This window comes from Vespa mandarinia, chromosome 18 (assembly GCF_050613455.1).
Source record: "Vespa mandarinia isolate Hongniang chromosome 18, ASM5061345v1, whole genome shotgun sequence".
Classification (NCBI taxonomy): domain Eukaryota; kingdom Metazoa; phylum Arthropoda; class Insecta; order Hymenoptera; family Vespidae; genus Vespa; species Vespa mandarinia.
In genome coordinates this window covers 1940001-1956925 of record NC_140827.1, presented here as the reverse complement: position 1 = coordinate 1956925, position 16925 = coordinate 1940001, and the positions used below count along the sequence as shown (strand labels likewise).

Here is a 16925-nt window from a genome sequence, read left to right as displayed (position 1 = left end):
AATAAAAAAAAAATAAAAAAAAAAAAAACCAAAATTTTTGAACCACCTAAACAGACATATATTATCACGTTTCTTTTTTCTTTTATTTTTATTTTTTTTTATTTCTTTTCTTTTAATAATAATCACGTGATATTATAAATGGCGACAGTGTGTTAATCGATTTCGATTATGTTAGAATATTGATGAGTATCGATAAAAGTATTTAAAATGGTGTGTGTCGTACGACAATTGGAAGGGGAACTATTTAAGGATATCGAGAATGGTAACGAGCATATTCGCGTAAGTAAGTTTCTCTTGATCGTATTAATTATAATTAGAAAGAATAATAACCTCGCATTTGATAACATTACAAATACGAAAATTAAATAATATAATTAATCGTACATATTGATAATTATTACATTTATTACATTGAGATAAATTATGGAAAGTAATCGTGGAAAGGAGGAGACACAAGGGTAATTAACGTCATACGTTATTTAATTATATATTTACAAAAAAAAAAAGAAAAAAAAAATAAGAAAAAAGAAATAAAAAAAAATAAAAAAAAAATAAAAAAAAACAGTACACGTATATATATATTTAATTAATAATAGATTCTAATTAATAATAATAATAATAATAATAATAATAATAATAATAATAATAATAATAATAATAATAATAATAATAATAATAAAAAAATATTATCATAAAAAGTTCTCCAACGATGTCATCGACGGTAGCTGGCCAGGATCAATCATTTTCAAATACAAATCTAACGACAACGAAAAAACCATTACAGAATTATGGTAAAAGTATTACTCTGTTTTTTTTTTTTTATCTTTTTCTTTCTCTTTTTTTTTTTTTTTTTTTGAATCGTTAAGTTAACACATAGAAATAATTTATTTTAATAATTAATACATAGATAGATATTTTTAAACGTTCCCGTTTTAATTTTTAATTTAAAGGCGTCAGTAACGTTCTCGTTCTCGGATTGGAAGTGAACGGAGTGAAGTATCAAGGAATCTTGCTTCCACAAAAAGAGTGTAAAAACAAAATAATATAAAATTTCAACGATCAAAAAGGTGACGATTATATATATATATATATATATATATAGATACGCATTTATTTTTTTCGTTTTTTTTTCTACGTTCTTTTTTTCGTCTTCTTTGTTTTTTTTTTTTTTTATTCCTTACCTCTTTCATCAACGAATCACAATATCCAATTATAATTATGACAATTTTTTTCATTTAATATCGTCGTTTCCTTGTCTTCTTTTTTTTTTCATCTTTTTCTTTTATATATATATATATATTTTTTTTCTTTTTTTTTTTTTTTACCTTGTCATAATAACTCCTTGATATTATCGATTGACATTATTTATTTTCGAATGAATAATTTTCTTTTTTTTTTTTTTTTTTCCCTTTCTCTCCACTTTCCATTAGGAATAAGGATTAACATTTATAATTATATTCCTGATATTCCTGAGCTCTTAATGTTGTCACTTGCCACCCTTTATCAGCATTTCCGGGGCTATATTATGGCTAGAGCGATCGCATAAAGCGTAAACAAATATTCCGTATCTTAGATTCTCTTTGATAGACGTCCACTTCGTGTGGACGGTCATGACAGCATCGTCATCATTCAGTTTAACATCCGACACGGTCGAAAGTCGAGTAAGAAATTTTTTTCGATTGGAAAGAAATTCAACTTCGTTTTTTTGTTTTCTTTTCTTTATATTTATATATATATATATATATATATATATATATATATATGTGTGTGTGTGTGAAATTTTTCTTTTTTTTTTTAAGAATCTTCCTTATCTAAAAGTAAAAAAAAAAAATAGAAAAAAAAAAAAGTAAAAAAAAAAAGAGAAGAAAAAAGAACAAAAATTCGTTGTAAGACATAGAAAGAAATATTAGAGATTAATTCGTTAAAAATGAACAGTGGAATTAGTTGTTCATAGATCGAGATCGTGTGAACGTATCGTTGCGACATAAATGTAATTTATATGTAAATTCTTTTTTCTTTTTTTTTTTAAGAATCTTCCTTATCTAAAAGTAAAAAGAAAAAAAAATAGAAAAAAAGAAGTAAAAAACAAAAATTCGTTGTAGGAGATAGAAAGAACTATTAAAAATTAATTCGTTAAAAATGAACAGTGGATTTAGTTGTTCATAGATCGAGATCGTGTGAACGTGTCGTTGCGACATAAAATCGTGTTAGTTTGCAATTGTAAAAAAAAAAAATAAAAAATAAAAAAGAAAGACTCAAAAAGGATTCTACGTTAAATTATTCATTCGTGTTTGTTTCATGATCGATTCGATCGATCAAATCGATGATTATGTGATATAATATTATAACAATTTTACGTGTCACGCTGTCGATAAGCAGAGTATTAATTCTTTGTGATATTGATTTAAAAGTATTATGCTCTACTTATCGAATACGAGGCCACGAGAATATCGTCGAATTGGATTTGAAAATGTTTTTTTTTCTTAATTTTTTTTTTTTTTTTTTTTTTTTTGTTAGAAATCGAAAGTCGAGCTTTTATTTATCTTTTATTTATTTTATTTTGTTTTATATTTTTTTTTTCTTCTTTTCTTTTCTTTTTTTTTTTTTTGTTTTTTGTTTTTTGTTTTTTGTTTTGTGGGGGGCGGAGAGAATTTTGGACATTGTGCGTACTCGCCTTGACGATTCCCATATTTTTAGCATAATCCAGCCGTAACGATAAGAGGCATTATGCTTAGAATATGGAAAGTCGTAAATGTGCTGCAATCGTCGTTAATTAGAAAGAGATGGAACTGGACCATTAAAAATGTACTGTTCGTTTATCTTTATCGTATTTACGTAAGTTGATTTGTCAATTTAATTTGTTACATTGTTTTTTTATTACATTATTTTTTTTATTACATTATTTTTTTCTTTTTATTTTTTTTTTTTTTTCAATTAAATTCATTAATTTTCATACTAATAATTTTTATAATAATAATAACAATAATTATGATAATAATAATAATTGTAAAGTTATAAATATTAATTCAATATATTATTATATTATTCAAATATAATTTACTATAGAAATATAAATGAATTATATATTACAATATAATGTATATATTAAATATAATGTACCATATATATACATATATATATATATATATATATATATATATATATATATATATATAATATAAACATATATAAATTAGTGATTTTGAAAGGGAATATGTTCAATAAAAGAATTACGAAATAAATATAATAAATTTTTCATGAAATTTGTCTTTAACATCTGTCTAAAGTTTTTTTTCTTTTTCTTTTTTTTTCTTTAATACATTACATAAATTAAATACAAAGAAATGTCATTAATTATTTCATAGAAATATTATTATTAAAGAATTAAATAAATAAAGAAAATAAATCATTATTGAATTTACGCAAAGTTATATCACAGTGTACAATTTTTTCAATTACAAATTCATTCATCGTGTTATATGTAAATAAATGAAATGAGATAGAAGATGATGATGAATAATTAAATGAAAAAAAAAAGAAAAAAAAAAGAAGATAAAAGAATGATAAAAAGCAAAAAAAAAAAAAAGAAAAAAAGACTAAAAGATAACTTACGATAAGTCGTCGTATTATATTTATATAGTTATCAATTTGACATTAAACGTCAGTGATCGTACGAACTTCGTTTAGCGTGAACAATAATTTGTCAAGATCGTCATTTGTGTTACAATTATTATTCACACAATAATTCGTCAAAATCAATTGATCCGATTATCGATCGGCCCACCATAATATTGTTACGTGAGAAAGGAAAAAAAAAAAAAGAAGAGAATATTTTCTGTTTTCCTGTTAAATTAAAAAAAAAAAAAAGAAAAAAAAGAAAATATGCGCGTTGCAATCGTTGGAGCAGGTGTTATCGGTATGACCAGTGGATTGGCGTTGAAAAAAAATTTTCCGGAATATCAGGTGACCATTTTTTCGACAGTGTTTACGCCAAATACAACAGGCGATGGCAGTGCCGGACTTTGGACACCATTTTTACTTGGCGACACACCCCAAGAAAATATTTTGTAAGATTTAATTTTTACCCTTTTGTTTCCTTTTTTTTTTCTCTCTTTCCTTTATTTTTTTTCAGTTTCTTCATTTATCTCCACAAGTATATCCCGATAACTGATATATAATATCATTAATATCAATATTCGCAAATATTTTCATTGAAACACTGATAATTATCGTATCAATCGTTTTTAATAAAGAGATACGATTAATATTGTCTATCTTACATCGTATCAAAAATATTTGATTAAAAAGTCATTAAATAATATTGTATCAATAAATAACGATCATATTACGTTATTGATCGTAATATTTCTTTGCTATTTATTATTTTCACTTTTTGAACGTCGTAATTTCTTTTTTTTTTTTTCTTTTTTTTTTTTTTACGATTATAAAACCATTCGATAAGATAAGAAAAGTAAGGACAGAGAATATGTAAAAACAAAAAGAAAAAAAATTTATCTGAATACTTTGTAACCTGCGAGACTCACGATAATGATTTCTTCTTTATACATATACATATACATATATATATATATATATATATATTTATATTTTTATATTTTTATATATATATTATTTATATATATATATTTTTTCTTTCTTTTAATTTTTTTTTCTTTCTTTCAAAAATCTCTGTGTCTACGAATTTACTTTCTTTCTTTCTTTTTCTTTTTTTTTTCTTTTTTTTTTTTTTTTTTTTTCTTTAGAAGATGGTCAGGAAGAACACTACGTTTGTTCGAAAAATTTTGGAAATTTGGCCTGGCCAAGGAAACTGGTCTATGCCTATTGCCGATAACTTATGTAACCAGTGAAAACCATACGAATAATATGCCATGGATTAAACTAGTTTATGGTGCTCATTCATTAACATTGGACGAATTAAAAAAATTAAACGAGGAACATAAAAGCAATTATGTGTAAGTAAGTAAGTGCGTTACGTGTATAATATAAGAAAAAAAAATATATATATATATAGAGAAAGAGAGAGAGAGAGAGAGAACTCATTAATTAATTTCAATGAAAGGAAAAGAAACGAAAACTTGTGTTTCATTAACGTAAATTAAAAAGAAAAAGTAAAGTAGAGAAAAATAAAAAAGTTTCTAACATTTTTCTGTTTTATTTTTTTTTTTCTTTCTTTTTCATGTTTTTCTTTTTTTTTAATAGAAATGGTTGGCATTTCGTGACGTACACCTGCGAGCCAACAAGTTTCTTACCTTGGCTAACGAATAAATTTGTCGCATTGGGTGGCAAATTGAAAAGAAGAACGATTCGTGACTTAAGTGAATTGATTGACGATGGTTATGAAATTGTTATCAATTGCAGTGGTCTTGGAGCACGAGAACTCGTCAATGATGACACTGTCACAGCTGTGAGAGGTCAAGTTACTAGGGTAAATACATATTTTTTACACAGACATATGAATATATACATGTATATATATATATATATATATATATATATATTATACACATACACAATGAGTTTTATGTATATATACATATACATAATACTTGTATACACACATATATATATATATATATGTAAACATAAAACCTTGTGCATTATAATGTGTGTGGCTGTGTGTGTGTGTGTGTGTGTGTGTTGTAATAAATATATATACATATATTAGGTTGGAAACTATGAAACGCGCGTTTTTTTGTTTAGTCTGCGTTTATAGTTTTCCCGTTTCATAGTTTCCAACCTAATACGTATACATTTATTAGGTTGGAAACTATGAAACGGACGTTGAATGAAAATAAATAACTAAACAAAAACGTCCGTTTCATAGTTTCCAACCTAATATTTATATATATATATATATATATATATATATATATATAAAGGGTGTGCTAAAAGTTTTTAGATAGGCTAAAAATTTCTAAAAGATATAAAAAAACGATTATTTCCAAGTTAATTATCTTTTTCTTTTTTCTTTTTTTCTGTTTTTTTTTTTTTTTTTTTTTTTTTTTTATTTTCAAATCGTAAAGTTCATAAAACTACAATATTAACTATAAAGAAGAGCAAACAAGTATTGAAAAAAAATAACTGATATTTTATATCGTTGAAAAACTTTTGGCCCACCCTGTATATATACCCTAATAAAAACTTAACGTAATGATATCACGCTCTGAAATATGATATATATAATGTATAAGTCTTTGTATGTATTTGTTTATCTGTTTTATCTCTCTCTCTCTCTCTCTCTCTCTCTCTCTTTCTTTTTTTCTTTTTGTCATTAATTCCTTTTTTAATATGTAATTTTTGTTACATTAATTTTTTTAATTTTTCTTTTTCTCCATTTTTTATACTATTTTTTTTAAGGTAAAAGCACCCTGGGTCCTGAATTGTTTCGTGGTGGACGATGACAATTGCAATTACGTTATACCAAAGTAAAGAAAAAAATTTTATAAACAAATTTCATTTAAAAAAAAAAAGAAATGATCTCTCAATAATCTAATAATATTTTCTAAGATCAATTCATTTTTATATTTTTAAATTTACAATTTATATTTATTTCTTTTCATCATCATCATCATCATTATTATTATTATTATTATTATTATTATTATACATTGTTTTATCGATGAACAATATAATAAAAAAAAACAAAATAGGAAATATTTAATTACTTATATTACAAAAGTAAATTAGAAATTTTTAATACGAGTAATAAATCGGCTTATATTTCTAATTGTCTTTGTTCAATATATAATTTATTTATTTTATTTATCTATTTATTTATTTTTCTTTAGTACAAACAACGTCATCTTAGGCGGTACTCATCAAGAAGGGGATTACGATCTTTGTGTGCGAGAGAAGGATACAAAATTCATTCACGAAGGTTGTCATCGTATTATTCCATCATTAAAGGTAACATAGAAGAAATATATATTTAGTTTATCCAAAAGATTCTTATAGATCATATTAAAAATCAATTATGTACTCCTTTATCGAGACTCTTTATGCTCTCATAATTAATATTTTAATAGTTCATCGTAAACTTGTAGTTTTACGATTCGAAAAAAAAATGAAAAAAAAGAAAAAATTGATCCAACGAGTCTCGAAAAAAAGCAATCGATATTTAAAATATCACACGTAAACTTTGGATTCATCTAGTAATTTTTGACAGACCTAGTTACAATTGTAGGGCCCATCTAGTAATTTTTGACTTGTCTAGTAACTATGTTTGAGTTTATCTAGTCATTTTTGACCGACCTGAGAATGTTTGATTCGTCTAGTGATTTTTGACATATCTAGTGACAATTGTAGGACCCATCTAGTAATTTTTGACTCATCTAATAACTATGTTTGGGTCCATCTAGTAATTTTTGGCCGACTTGAAAATGTTTGATCCGTCTAGTGATTTTTGACATACCTAGTGACAATTGTAAGGTCCATCTAGTAATTTTTGACTCGTCTAGCAACTATGTTTGGGTTCATCTAGTAATTTTTAGCTATAAATAATTATATAATAATAATCATTGACAAATGTTTAATTTTAATATGATAAATAAAAACAAAGAAAAATGATTTTATTATACAGAAAGCTGAAATATTAAGATCATGGGTCGGCCTACGACCTGCAAGATCAAAAGTTCGTTTAGAAATGGAAAGTTTGGAATCTAAAAGAAATGGTAAAAAGTGTCACGTGAGTATGATCCGAAATATCGCAGTAGTTTTTCTTCTGTTTTTTTGTTTTGTTGTTGTTCTTTTTCTCTTTTATACGCACACATCCTAATCGATTTCGTTGATACAGGTGATACATAATTACGGTCACGGTGGTGCTGGTCTTACTTTGAGTTGGGGATGTGCATTGGACGTTGTTGATATTGTTCGAAGTATCGATCGAAATGAAAGAATACATTCGAAATTATAATTTTATTAAAAAAAAAAAAAAAAAAAAAAAAAAAAAATAAATATATTCTCGTAGACGATCATCATAAGGCAGGGAATTTTTTTTTAATCAATTTTATAAAGAAACTTTTACACGTAATTGGAAATATTAATTGTACTGATCCATGTTACATATAATGAATTAAAATAAATAATACGTAAACGAAACGAAACACATTCTCACAATTGTTATTTCGATTAAAAATATAATTGAATTCTAAGAAGAATTTATTTCACGACGATTATTTATTACACGAAGAAAGTTTCCTTTTATTTATTTTTTTTTTTTTTTTTTTTTTTTGACAAATTATATTTACAATTTTTCATTATTATTATCGAATAGAAATAATTTATATAATGAAAAATACTTAAAACGTTTGATTTAATTTCGTAATAATTATCAAATTAAAACGAATAGCAAAGAAAAAAGAAAAAAAAGAAAAAAAATCTAAATGAAACGAAAATTTCCAATGTTGTAACTTCTTTTGTTATTAATCGAAAATATAAAACAAAAAGAAAAAAAAAAAAAAAAAAAGAAAAAAGAAAAGAAAACGATCCTAAATCGTTGGAATTCTTTTCATTAGAAAAATGTATAGAAAAAATTTTCAATCTTACGAACAATTACGAACATTGATTAACTAATTAAAACGAACAATATTGAATTCTAATTGACTGTAAATAAATAAATAAGTAAATAAATAAATAAATAAACAAACAAATAAATAAATAAATAATTTGATAGAATTTTGTTATTAGAATAATTATGGAAAAAGGAAGAAATAAGAATTTTCAATGTTACGAATAAACAGAATAACGAATAGGATACGAACTAATTAAACGAGAATCATAATTAAAGAAATACACGAAGGTGGTAAATCGAAGAAAGGGTAGTTACTATAAGTTCAAAGGTACGTCGACCTATTTATGGTTTCGTGCACGTTCGTATACTAGACTGCAGAAATTCTAAATACGTCCGCAACAATCTAATTGAAGCTAAACAAGCTATATGGAAATAGCTCTCGCACACACAATACCGCAGTGCACGGTAATATCTCGAAAAGATCGGACACGTTCCAAGTGTCTCCCATTAAATTACAAAATAATAATTCTCCGATATAAGTGCGTCGACAATTATCACGTAGTGGTCTAATCGAAAAGCGAGAAAGAAAAAAGGAAAAGAAAAAAGAGAAAAACAAAAAAAAAAAAAAAAAAAAGAAACAGAAAAAAGAAAGATCGATCAATTTACAATCATCCTAAAAGTATTTACTTAACGTAATTTTTTTTATTTATTATTTATTTATTTATTTATTTTCTGTTCTTTTTTGTCTTTTTTTTTTTTTTTTTTTTTTTTTTTCTTTTTTTTTAATAAATATAATTTTTCATTTCTGTTTCATCGAAATTGTAAAGAAAGTTTTTCGTGCGAAATAAATTGTTCTTTTTTGTTTCTGTCCTTTTTTTTATTAATTAAGACGGATCGAATTAAATAAGACGGATCGTAGTTTAATTATTCTGAAAATTATATAAAGTGTACACACACACGCACACACACACACACACACACAAATATAAAAATGTTAATTATATAATTGAATATATAAATAAATAAAAAAAAAAAAATTCTATTTCATATTCTGTAATCAGATTTGTGCATATCGATCGATACAATTTTCTGTTTAATTGCTTTATTTCTTATTTACATATATATATATATATATATATATATATATATATATATAAATATATATGTATATATGTATTTATATTTATATATTTTATGTAAAATGATTATGTGTCGTATTGCAATAAGAGAGAACAATTGAGATTAAAAAATACATAATTGATAAGAATTATTAGTAAAAAAGATAACAGCAAGTGTCTAAGTTTTATTATCTGTTAAAACAAATAAACACATCAGGGTGACCCATCGATGACCCACGGTATGAAAAAATTATGAATATATAACAATAAATATATATGTGCGTATGTGTGTGTCTGTGTGTGTATATATATATATATATATATACATGTATAAGTGTTGAATAAATTGTTCGTTCCTTTTGTTTCCTATTCAGATTAAAAAAATTCTTCCATTTTTTTTTCCATTCCTCAAAAATTTTCTCTATCATCGATTTCAATCAAAATCTAAAAGTTTTCATTAATTCCAAAGTAAAGGAATACGATATTATCGTATTTTAACTTTTCTTAAAGTGAAACATCTGTAATATTTTTTTTTCTTTATATTTTTCTTTTTTTTTTTTTTTATCCTCTTTAATCGAAACGACTTCTCATTATAATTAAATAAATAATCTTACATCTTTTTCTTTTAGTTCTTTATATATTTATTTCCTTTTTTTTTTGTTTCTTTTTTTTTGTATTTTTTTTTTTTTTTTTTTTTTTTTTGAAATCACATTTCGGCAAACGTTTACTTGCAACTTTTTAGAATAAATTTTGTTTAAACGAGTGAACTAAATTCATACGAATAAGTAAAAAAAAATCGAGAAAACAAATGAAAGCGACAATCGATTAGATATCGATTAGGTATACAGATACATTTTATATATACTTTATATATACATAAATACATATATACATATATATATATATATATATATATATATATATATATATATATACACACATACTTTATAAAATCGTGCTCGTGTCTCGTGTGACAGAATAATGATAAACCGAACATCTTCCTTTCGTTCACCTTTCTTTATAACCCAATAACGCGAATATTATCTGAACACGTTCGCCTTAAATCATAAATTATAATCTCGTAATTGCAAGAAAAGGAGAGAAAAAAAGAAAGAAAAAAAAATAGAAGAAAAGGAAAGAGAGAGAGAGAGAGAGAGGGAGAGAGAGAGAGAGAGAGAGAGAGAAAAGAAAAAAAACAACAAAGAAAAACCACTATACAATTTAAAAAGAAACAAAAAAAATAACAAAAAATTTCGAAAGTGATCACGATGACGAAAAAATCCGAGAACTCGTCTATATGAATATTAAAGGATAATAAATTAATATTTTAAAGTAATGTACGAGACAAACATACGGACAGAAGTGATGTTAAGTTATTTGTCATGAGTATCCTTGAAAGTATCAATAAACATAATATTACGATAGTGAACGAGCCCAAGAATATTCGTCCCAATACTTTTTCAAGAATTTTACGTGAAATTGATTACGAGGAATTAGGCGAATCGACTTTTAATAACAATTATTCTGAAACTGTTTTTCATGGTCCTTTGAAAAATCATAGGATAGAAAATGAAAAAGGTACACACACACACACACATATATATATGTATATATATATATATATATGAATATGTATATTGAAAAAAAAAAAATATATATATATAATTATATAACATTATTTATATAATTAATATTAAAAATGATTATATATATATATATTATTTTTAGTTAAATTTTATATATATATATAAACTTATTTGATAAAATAATTTTAAATAATAATTAAATATAACAATGTTATCATATTAGATCATTTAGATTATATATATATATATATATATATATATATATATATATATATATATATAGTGATCTATTTGATATATATATATATATATATATATATATATATATAATTATACGCATTATGTATACAATTATTATTAAAAATTATTATATATATATATATATATATATAATATATATATATTTTTTTTATGTAAAATTATATATATATATATATATATTATTTTTATGTAAAATTATATATATATATATATATATATATATATATATATATATACATTTATACATTAACTTATGTGATATAATAATTTTAAATAATAATTCAATATAACAATATTACCATACTATACAAAATTATATAAATATATATGTATAAATACACATGAATATATTAAATTATGTGTGTTCTTGTTGATCAGTTTTTTATTGTTGACAGTTATCTTATGTGCCGAAAGTGACACCGAATCGAGGAAGACTAATCCTGAAAATTCAAAAACGAAAAAGAAAAAGAAACGAAGGTGACATTTATATGTATACAGTAAACATATATATATACGAGTATAAATATACACAGACACGATATTAATAATTAATATAATTTATAAAATTAATAAATATCAGATATAGTAATATTTATTAATATATAATTAAAATATTTATTAATATATAATTTCAATGTTATATGATTAAAACAATCGTTTGATCGAGTACTAATGGATCTTTTTTTTCTCTCTCTTTTTTTTTTGGTTTTTTTTGTTTCTTTTTTTGCTTTGATAGATACTTAACTATTTGCACAAGTAATTGCAAATACGAAGTAGTTAGACGCGTAGCAGCACGATTTGGTATGAAGGAAGTGACAGAAGACAGTAGTTGGAATCTTTATTGGACCGATCTCAGTATCAGTATTGAACGTGCTAAGGATATGAAAAGATATCAAAAGGTCAATCATTTTCCTGGTATGACGGAAATATGTCGTAAGGATTTACTTGCCAGAAATCTTAATCGCATGTTGAAACTCTTCCCGAAGGATTATAATTTTTTTCCTAAAACTTGGTGCTTTCCTGCTGAGTAAGTTGAAAAAGAATTAAAAAGAGAAAGGAACAAAAGAAAAAAAAATAATAATAATAATAGTAATAATAAAAAAATAACAAAAAATAAATAAATAAAGAAATAAAGAAATAAAGAAATAAATAAAAAAGAATAAAGGGAAAGAAGAAAGTTATCTTCTTTTTCTTTCTTTTTTCTTTTTTTTTTTTTCTTTTTCTAATTTATGAAATAAAAATGAACAAACGAAAGGGAAAACTGAAGTTATCTTGTTTTTATTTTTTCATCTTTTTTTCTAACTTTCTTTTTCTTTTTCTTTTTTTTTTTTTTCCTTTATGTTTTTAATTTCGTAGCCATGGCGATGCCATTGCATATTCGAAAACACGTCGGGCAAAAACATATATAATCAAACCGGATACTGGTTGTCAAGGACGTGGAATTTACTTGACCAAAAATTTGAAGGACATTAAACCAAGCGAACGCATGATTTGCCAAGTCTACATTTCCAAGGTAATTGACTAACATATATATATATATATAATAATTAAAATGAAGACATTTTAAGTAATAAACATAAATGGAAAATATTTAAATAAAATAAACATGATATTAAATTAATACAATTCAATTGAAATAATATTTCGATTAAAATGAAATGAAAAAAAAAAAAAAAATTATTATATTTCATATCGAGTAAAAAGTAAAGGTACCCAAAACAAAAAGGAGAAAAAGGGGCAAAAAAAGAAAATAAAGAAAAAATAAAAAAGAAAAGGAAAAACAAAAAAGGAAAATGATCTATTATATTACAGCCATATTTGATAGACGGATATAAATTCGATTTACGTATCTATACATTGATAACATCATGCGATCCTCTTCGAATATATGTTTACAATGATGGTCTAGCAAGGTAATTATATATCAATCAAATATATATATATATACATATATATATATAAAATATATAAAATATATATATATAATAATAACAAATATAATATATATAATATAGATATATAATAAAAAAATATATTATATATATATATAATATAAAAATATATGTACAAAGTGGATCGATTATATATATATATATATTAAAATATATTAAAATATATTAAAATATATAAATATAAAACCTGAAAATTTTTCTTCGTTAGATTTGCTACGAGTAGATACAAGGAACCAACAGGTCACAATACATCAAACGTTTTTATGCACTTAACTAATTATGCTGTTAATAAACACAGCCGTATGTACATTGTTGACGAAGAGATAGGTAGCAAAAGGTCAATAATTATATCGTAAGATTAATAAAATAATCATTAAAATAATATTCTAAGATTAAATAAAAAAAAAAATAAATAAATAAATAAATAAATAATTGTAAGAATAATAAAATAATGAAACAACTGATTTTATTATTTTACAAATCGAATTTATATATATATATATAATTTCAATTTATTTATTTATGATTATTACGATATTTACGATATATAATATAAATTTTCATTCGATCAATTATTTAGAAAGATCTCGACATTGTTGAAATGGTTAAGAGTTAATAATATCAACGTTGACGAACTATGGAATAAAATCGATGAGATTATTATAAAAACAATATTAGCAGCTCAACCAGTTTTAAAACATAGTTATCGTACGTGTTTTTCAACACACGATAGAACAAACGCCTGCTTCGAACTTTTAGGATTCGACATTTTACTCGATTGGAAATTAAGACCATATCTATTGGAAGTTAGTAAATAACAATGTGAATTAATTAATTTAAATCAATCGATTAATTATTTATATTATTGTAATGTTTTATTTTTCTCTCCCAACCCTGCTCTTTTTTTCTTCTTTTTTTTTTTTTTTTTTTTTTTTTATAAATTAGGTCAATCATTCGCCGAGTTTTCATACGGACGCACAAATCGACAAGGACGTTAAGGAGTCACTTTTGACCGACACCTTTGAAATGTTGAATCTTCAACACTGCGACAAAAAGAAGATCATAGAGGAGGATAGAAGACGCGTTAGGGATAGATTACTTCAAGGTGTGATCTTGAAAGATTTTAGGTGAGAATGAGAAAAAGATGGAGAAAAGAAAAAAAAATAAAACAAAAGAAAAGAAAGAAAAATAAGAGAATTCTTAAATCATAATTTATTTGTTCCTTTGTTTTTTCTTTTCTTTAATCATCCCAATTATTTGCATAATTAATTATATTGTTTTTAATGTCGCATCGATCGATCGGTGTGTGATTATCATCAGTGACATAAGGTCATAGTTCATAGTTCGTTATATTAATATTAGGCTCTACGATAATTTCTTTTTCTTCTTCTTCTTCTTCTTCTTCTTCTTTTTCTCCTTTTTTTCTTTTCTTTTCTTTTTTTTTTGTCTTCTGTTTCAGTTCGAACAACGATAATACGATGATCGGTTTATTGAAGTCAGAAAAAAACGAACAGGATTATATAGAGAGACAATTTAAATGGGAGGATGATCATGTCGGTAATTTTCGTCGAATATATCCGTCCATTGGCGACGATAAATATCAACAATTTTTTAAACAAAATGGCACGACAGTGTTCCAAGAGACCGTGGCTTCACGTGCACGCGAGGAAGCTTCTAAGGTTCATAAAGAGGAGAACGAAGTTAGTATTACAAAAGGAAGGAACAAAAAAAAATTCATTTTCATTCTTTTATATTCATTTGGTTCAGTTTTTTTTTCTTTTTTTTTTATAAAAAATTGTTCATCAAATTTAATTTTTTTTATAAAAAATTGTTCAACAAATTTAATTTTTTTTTATAAAAAATTGTTAATTGAATTTAATTTTCTTTTTATAAAAAATTGTTCAACAAATTTAATTTTTTTTTATAAAAAATTGTTAATTGAATTTAATTTTTTTTTATAAAAAATTGTTCATCAAATTTAATTTTTTTTTTAAATTGTTCATCAAATTATTTTTTTTTTTTATAATAAATTGTTGATTGAATTTAATTTTTTTTTTATAAAAAATTGTTTATCAAATTGTATTTTTTTGTTTTTCTAAAAAGTCATTTATTAAATTAAATTCTTTATAAAACTTTTTATTGAATTAAATTTTTTATGAAAATAGTCTTTATTATTAAACTTTTTATAAAGAATCGTTATACTGAATTAAATTTTGTCGTGAAAATTTTTATTGAATTAAATTTTTTTACAAAAATTTTTATTGAATTAAATTTTTCATAAAAACTATTTTTCGATCGAAAATTTTTTCTCAAAAATTGTTCATTAAATTAAACTTTTTGTACAAAGTTTTTATTAAATTAAATTTTTTATAAAAAATAGTTTACTAAATTAAATTTTTCATAAAAATTTTTATTGCGTTAAATTCTTCAACAAACATTATTTATTAAATCAAATTTCTTATAAAAAAAAAAAAAAATCAAATTAAATTTCCAATTTAATTTTCATCAAATTAAATATTTTAATAAAAGAACTGTCCATTAAATTAAATCCTTTATAAAATAAAATTGTTCGTTAAATAAAGCTTTCTATAAAAAAATTGTTTATTATAAATTAAATTCTTTAGAAGAAAAATTTTTCATTTAACTTACCACAAAATATATTTTCTCAAACAAACGTGATTATCGTTTATTTGTTAGAAAATACAAATAATACGTAATAATAATGAATAATTAAACGTCGATTAAAATTATTTTTTCATTTTTCTTTTTCCTTCTTTTTTTTTTTTCCTTATCGTTGTCGTCGTTGTCGTTGTCATTGTCAGATCGTCATAATCAATGAAATATATTCAAGCGATCGTAATTCTATATATTATATATTTTTTCGTTCTCTCTTTTAGATTAAAATAAAAGAACAGGAGAATAAAAGGACCAATGGCAAGTCGTACGAACAGAAATCAATTCCAGAAAGTCCAAATGTCCGACAAAAAAATAATAACAATAAACGTTTGGAACATAAATCTTTCACATATTTCAAAAATATCATACCGGTAAGAGATTAATAATGATTGGAAACTATGAAACGGGCGTTGAATGAAAATAAAAAAAAAAACTAAACAAAAACGCCTGTTTCATAGTTTCCAAACCTGATACTTATACATTAGGTTGGAATCTATGAAACGGGCTTTGAATGAAAATAAAAAAAAAATTAAACAAAAACGCCGGTTTCATAGTTTCCAACCCAGATACTTATACATTAGGTTGGAAACTATGAAACGGGTTTTGAATGAAAATAAAAAAAAAACTAAACAAAAACGCCGGTTTCATAGTTTCCAACCCAGATACTTATACATTAGGTTGGAAACTATGAAACGGGTTTTGAATGAAAATAAAAAAAAAACTAAACAAAAACGCCCGTTTCATAGTTTCCAACCTAATACATATTTATTTTCGTTTTATTATTATTATTATTATTATTATT

General features: G+C 23.5%; 2 protein-coding genes across 5 annotated transcripts in view; both read left to right on the top strand.

The window, feature by feature from the left end:
- The first annotated feature begins 3670 nt into the window (after nucleotides 1-3670).
- Nucleotides 3671-8046, top strand: LOC146872433 (D-aspartate oxidase-like). Its single transcript, XM_085662453.1, has 7 exons — nucleotides 3671-4067; nucleotides 4764-4973; nucleotides 5221-5446; nucleotides 6379-6446; nucleotides 6810-6927; nucleotides 7601-7705; nucleotides 7814-8046. The coding sequence occupies exons 1-7, from the start codon at nucleotides 3883-3885 to the stop codon at nucleotides 7931-7933; spliced, it is 1032 nt and encodes a 343-aa protein (XP_085518579.1). The 5' UTR covers nucleotides 3671-3882; the 3' UTR covers nucleotides 7934-8046.
- A 1701-nt stretch (nucleotides 8047-9747) lies between these two features.
- The window catches only part of LOC118445275 (tubulin polyglutamylase TTLL13-like), a 7775-nt gene continuing 597 nt past the window's right edge, over nucleotides 9748-16925 (top strand). Inside the window, exons 1-11 of one of the 4 annotated variants that reach the window (XM_085662434.1) lie at nucleotides 9769-9887; nucleotides 11074-11226; nucleotides 11891-11972; nucleotides 12232-12522; nucleotides 12852-13008; nucleotides 13308-13408; nucleotides 13656-13784; nucleotides 14028-14253; nucleotides 14393-14574; nucleotides 14907-15147; nucleotides 16345-16494. In XM_085662434.1, the coding sequence (XP_085518560.1) occupies nucleotides 9878-9887; nucleotides 11074-11226; nucleotides 11891-11972; nucleotides 12232-12522; nucleotides 12852-13008; nucleotides 13308-13408; nucleotides 13656-13784; nucleotides 14028-14253; nucleotides 14393-14574; nucleotides 14907-15147; nucleotides 16345-16494 (1722 nt within the window). In that variant the 5' untranslated portion in view covers nucleotides 9769-9877. Of the gene's footprint in view, nucleotides 9888-10643; nucleotides 11227-11890; nucleotides 11973-12231; nucleotides 12523-12851; nucleotides 13009-13307; nucleotides 13409-13655; nucleotides 13785-14027; nucleotides 14254-14392; nucleotides 14575-14906; nucleotides 15148-16344; nucleotides 16495-16925 lie in introns of those variants that run through there. The other 3 variants (XM_085662433.1, XM_085662435.1, XM_035874471.2) reach the window with 3 other exon arrangements.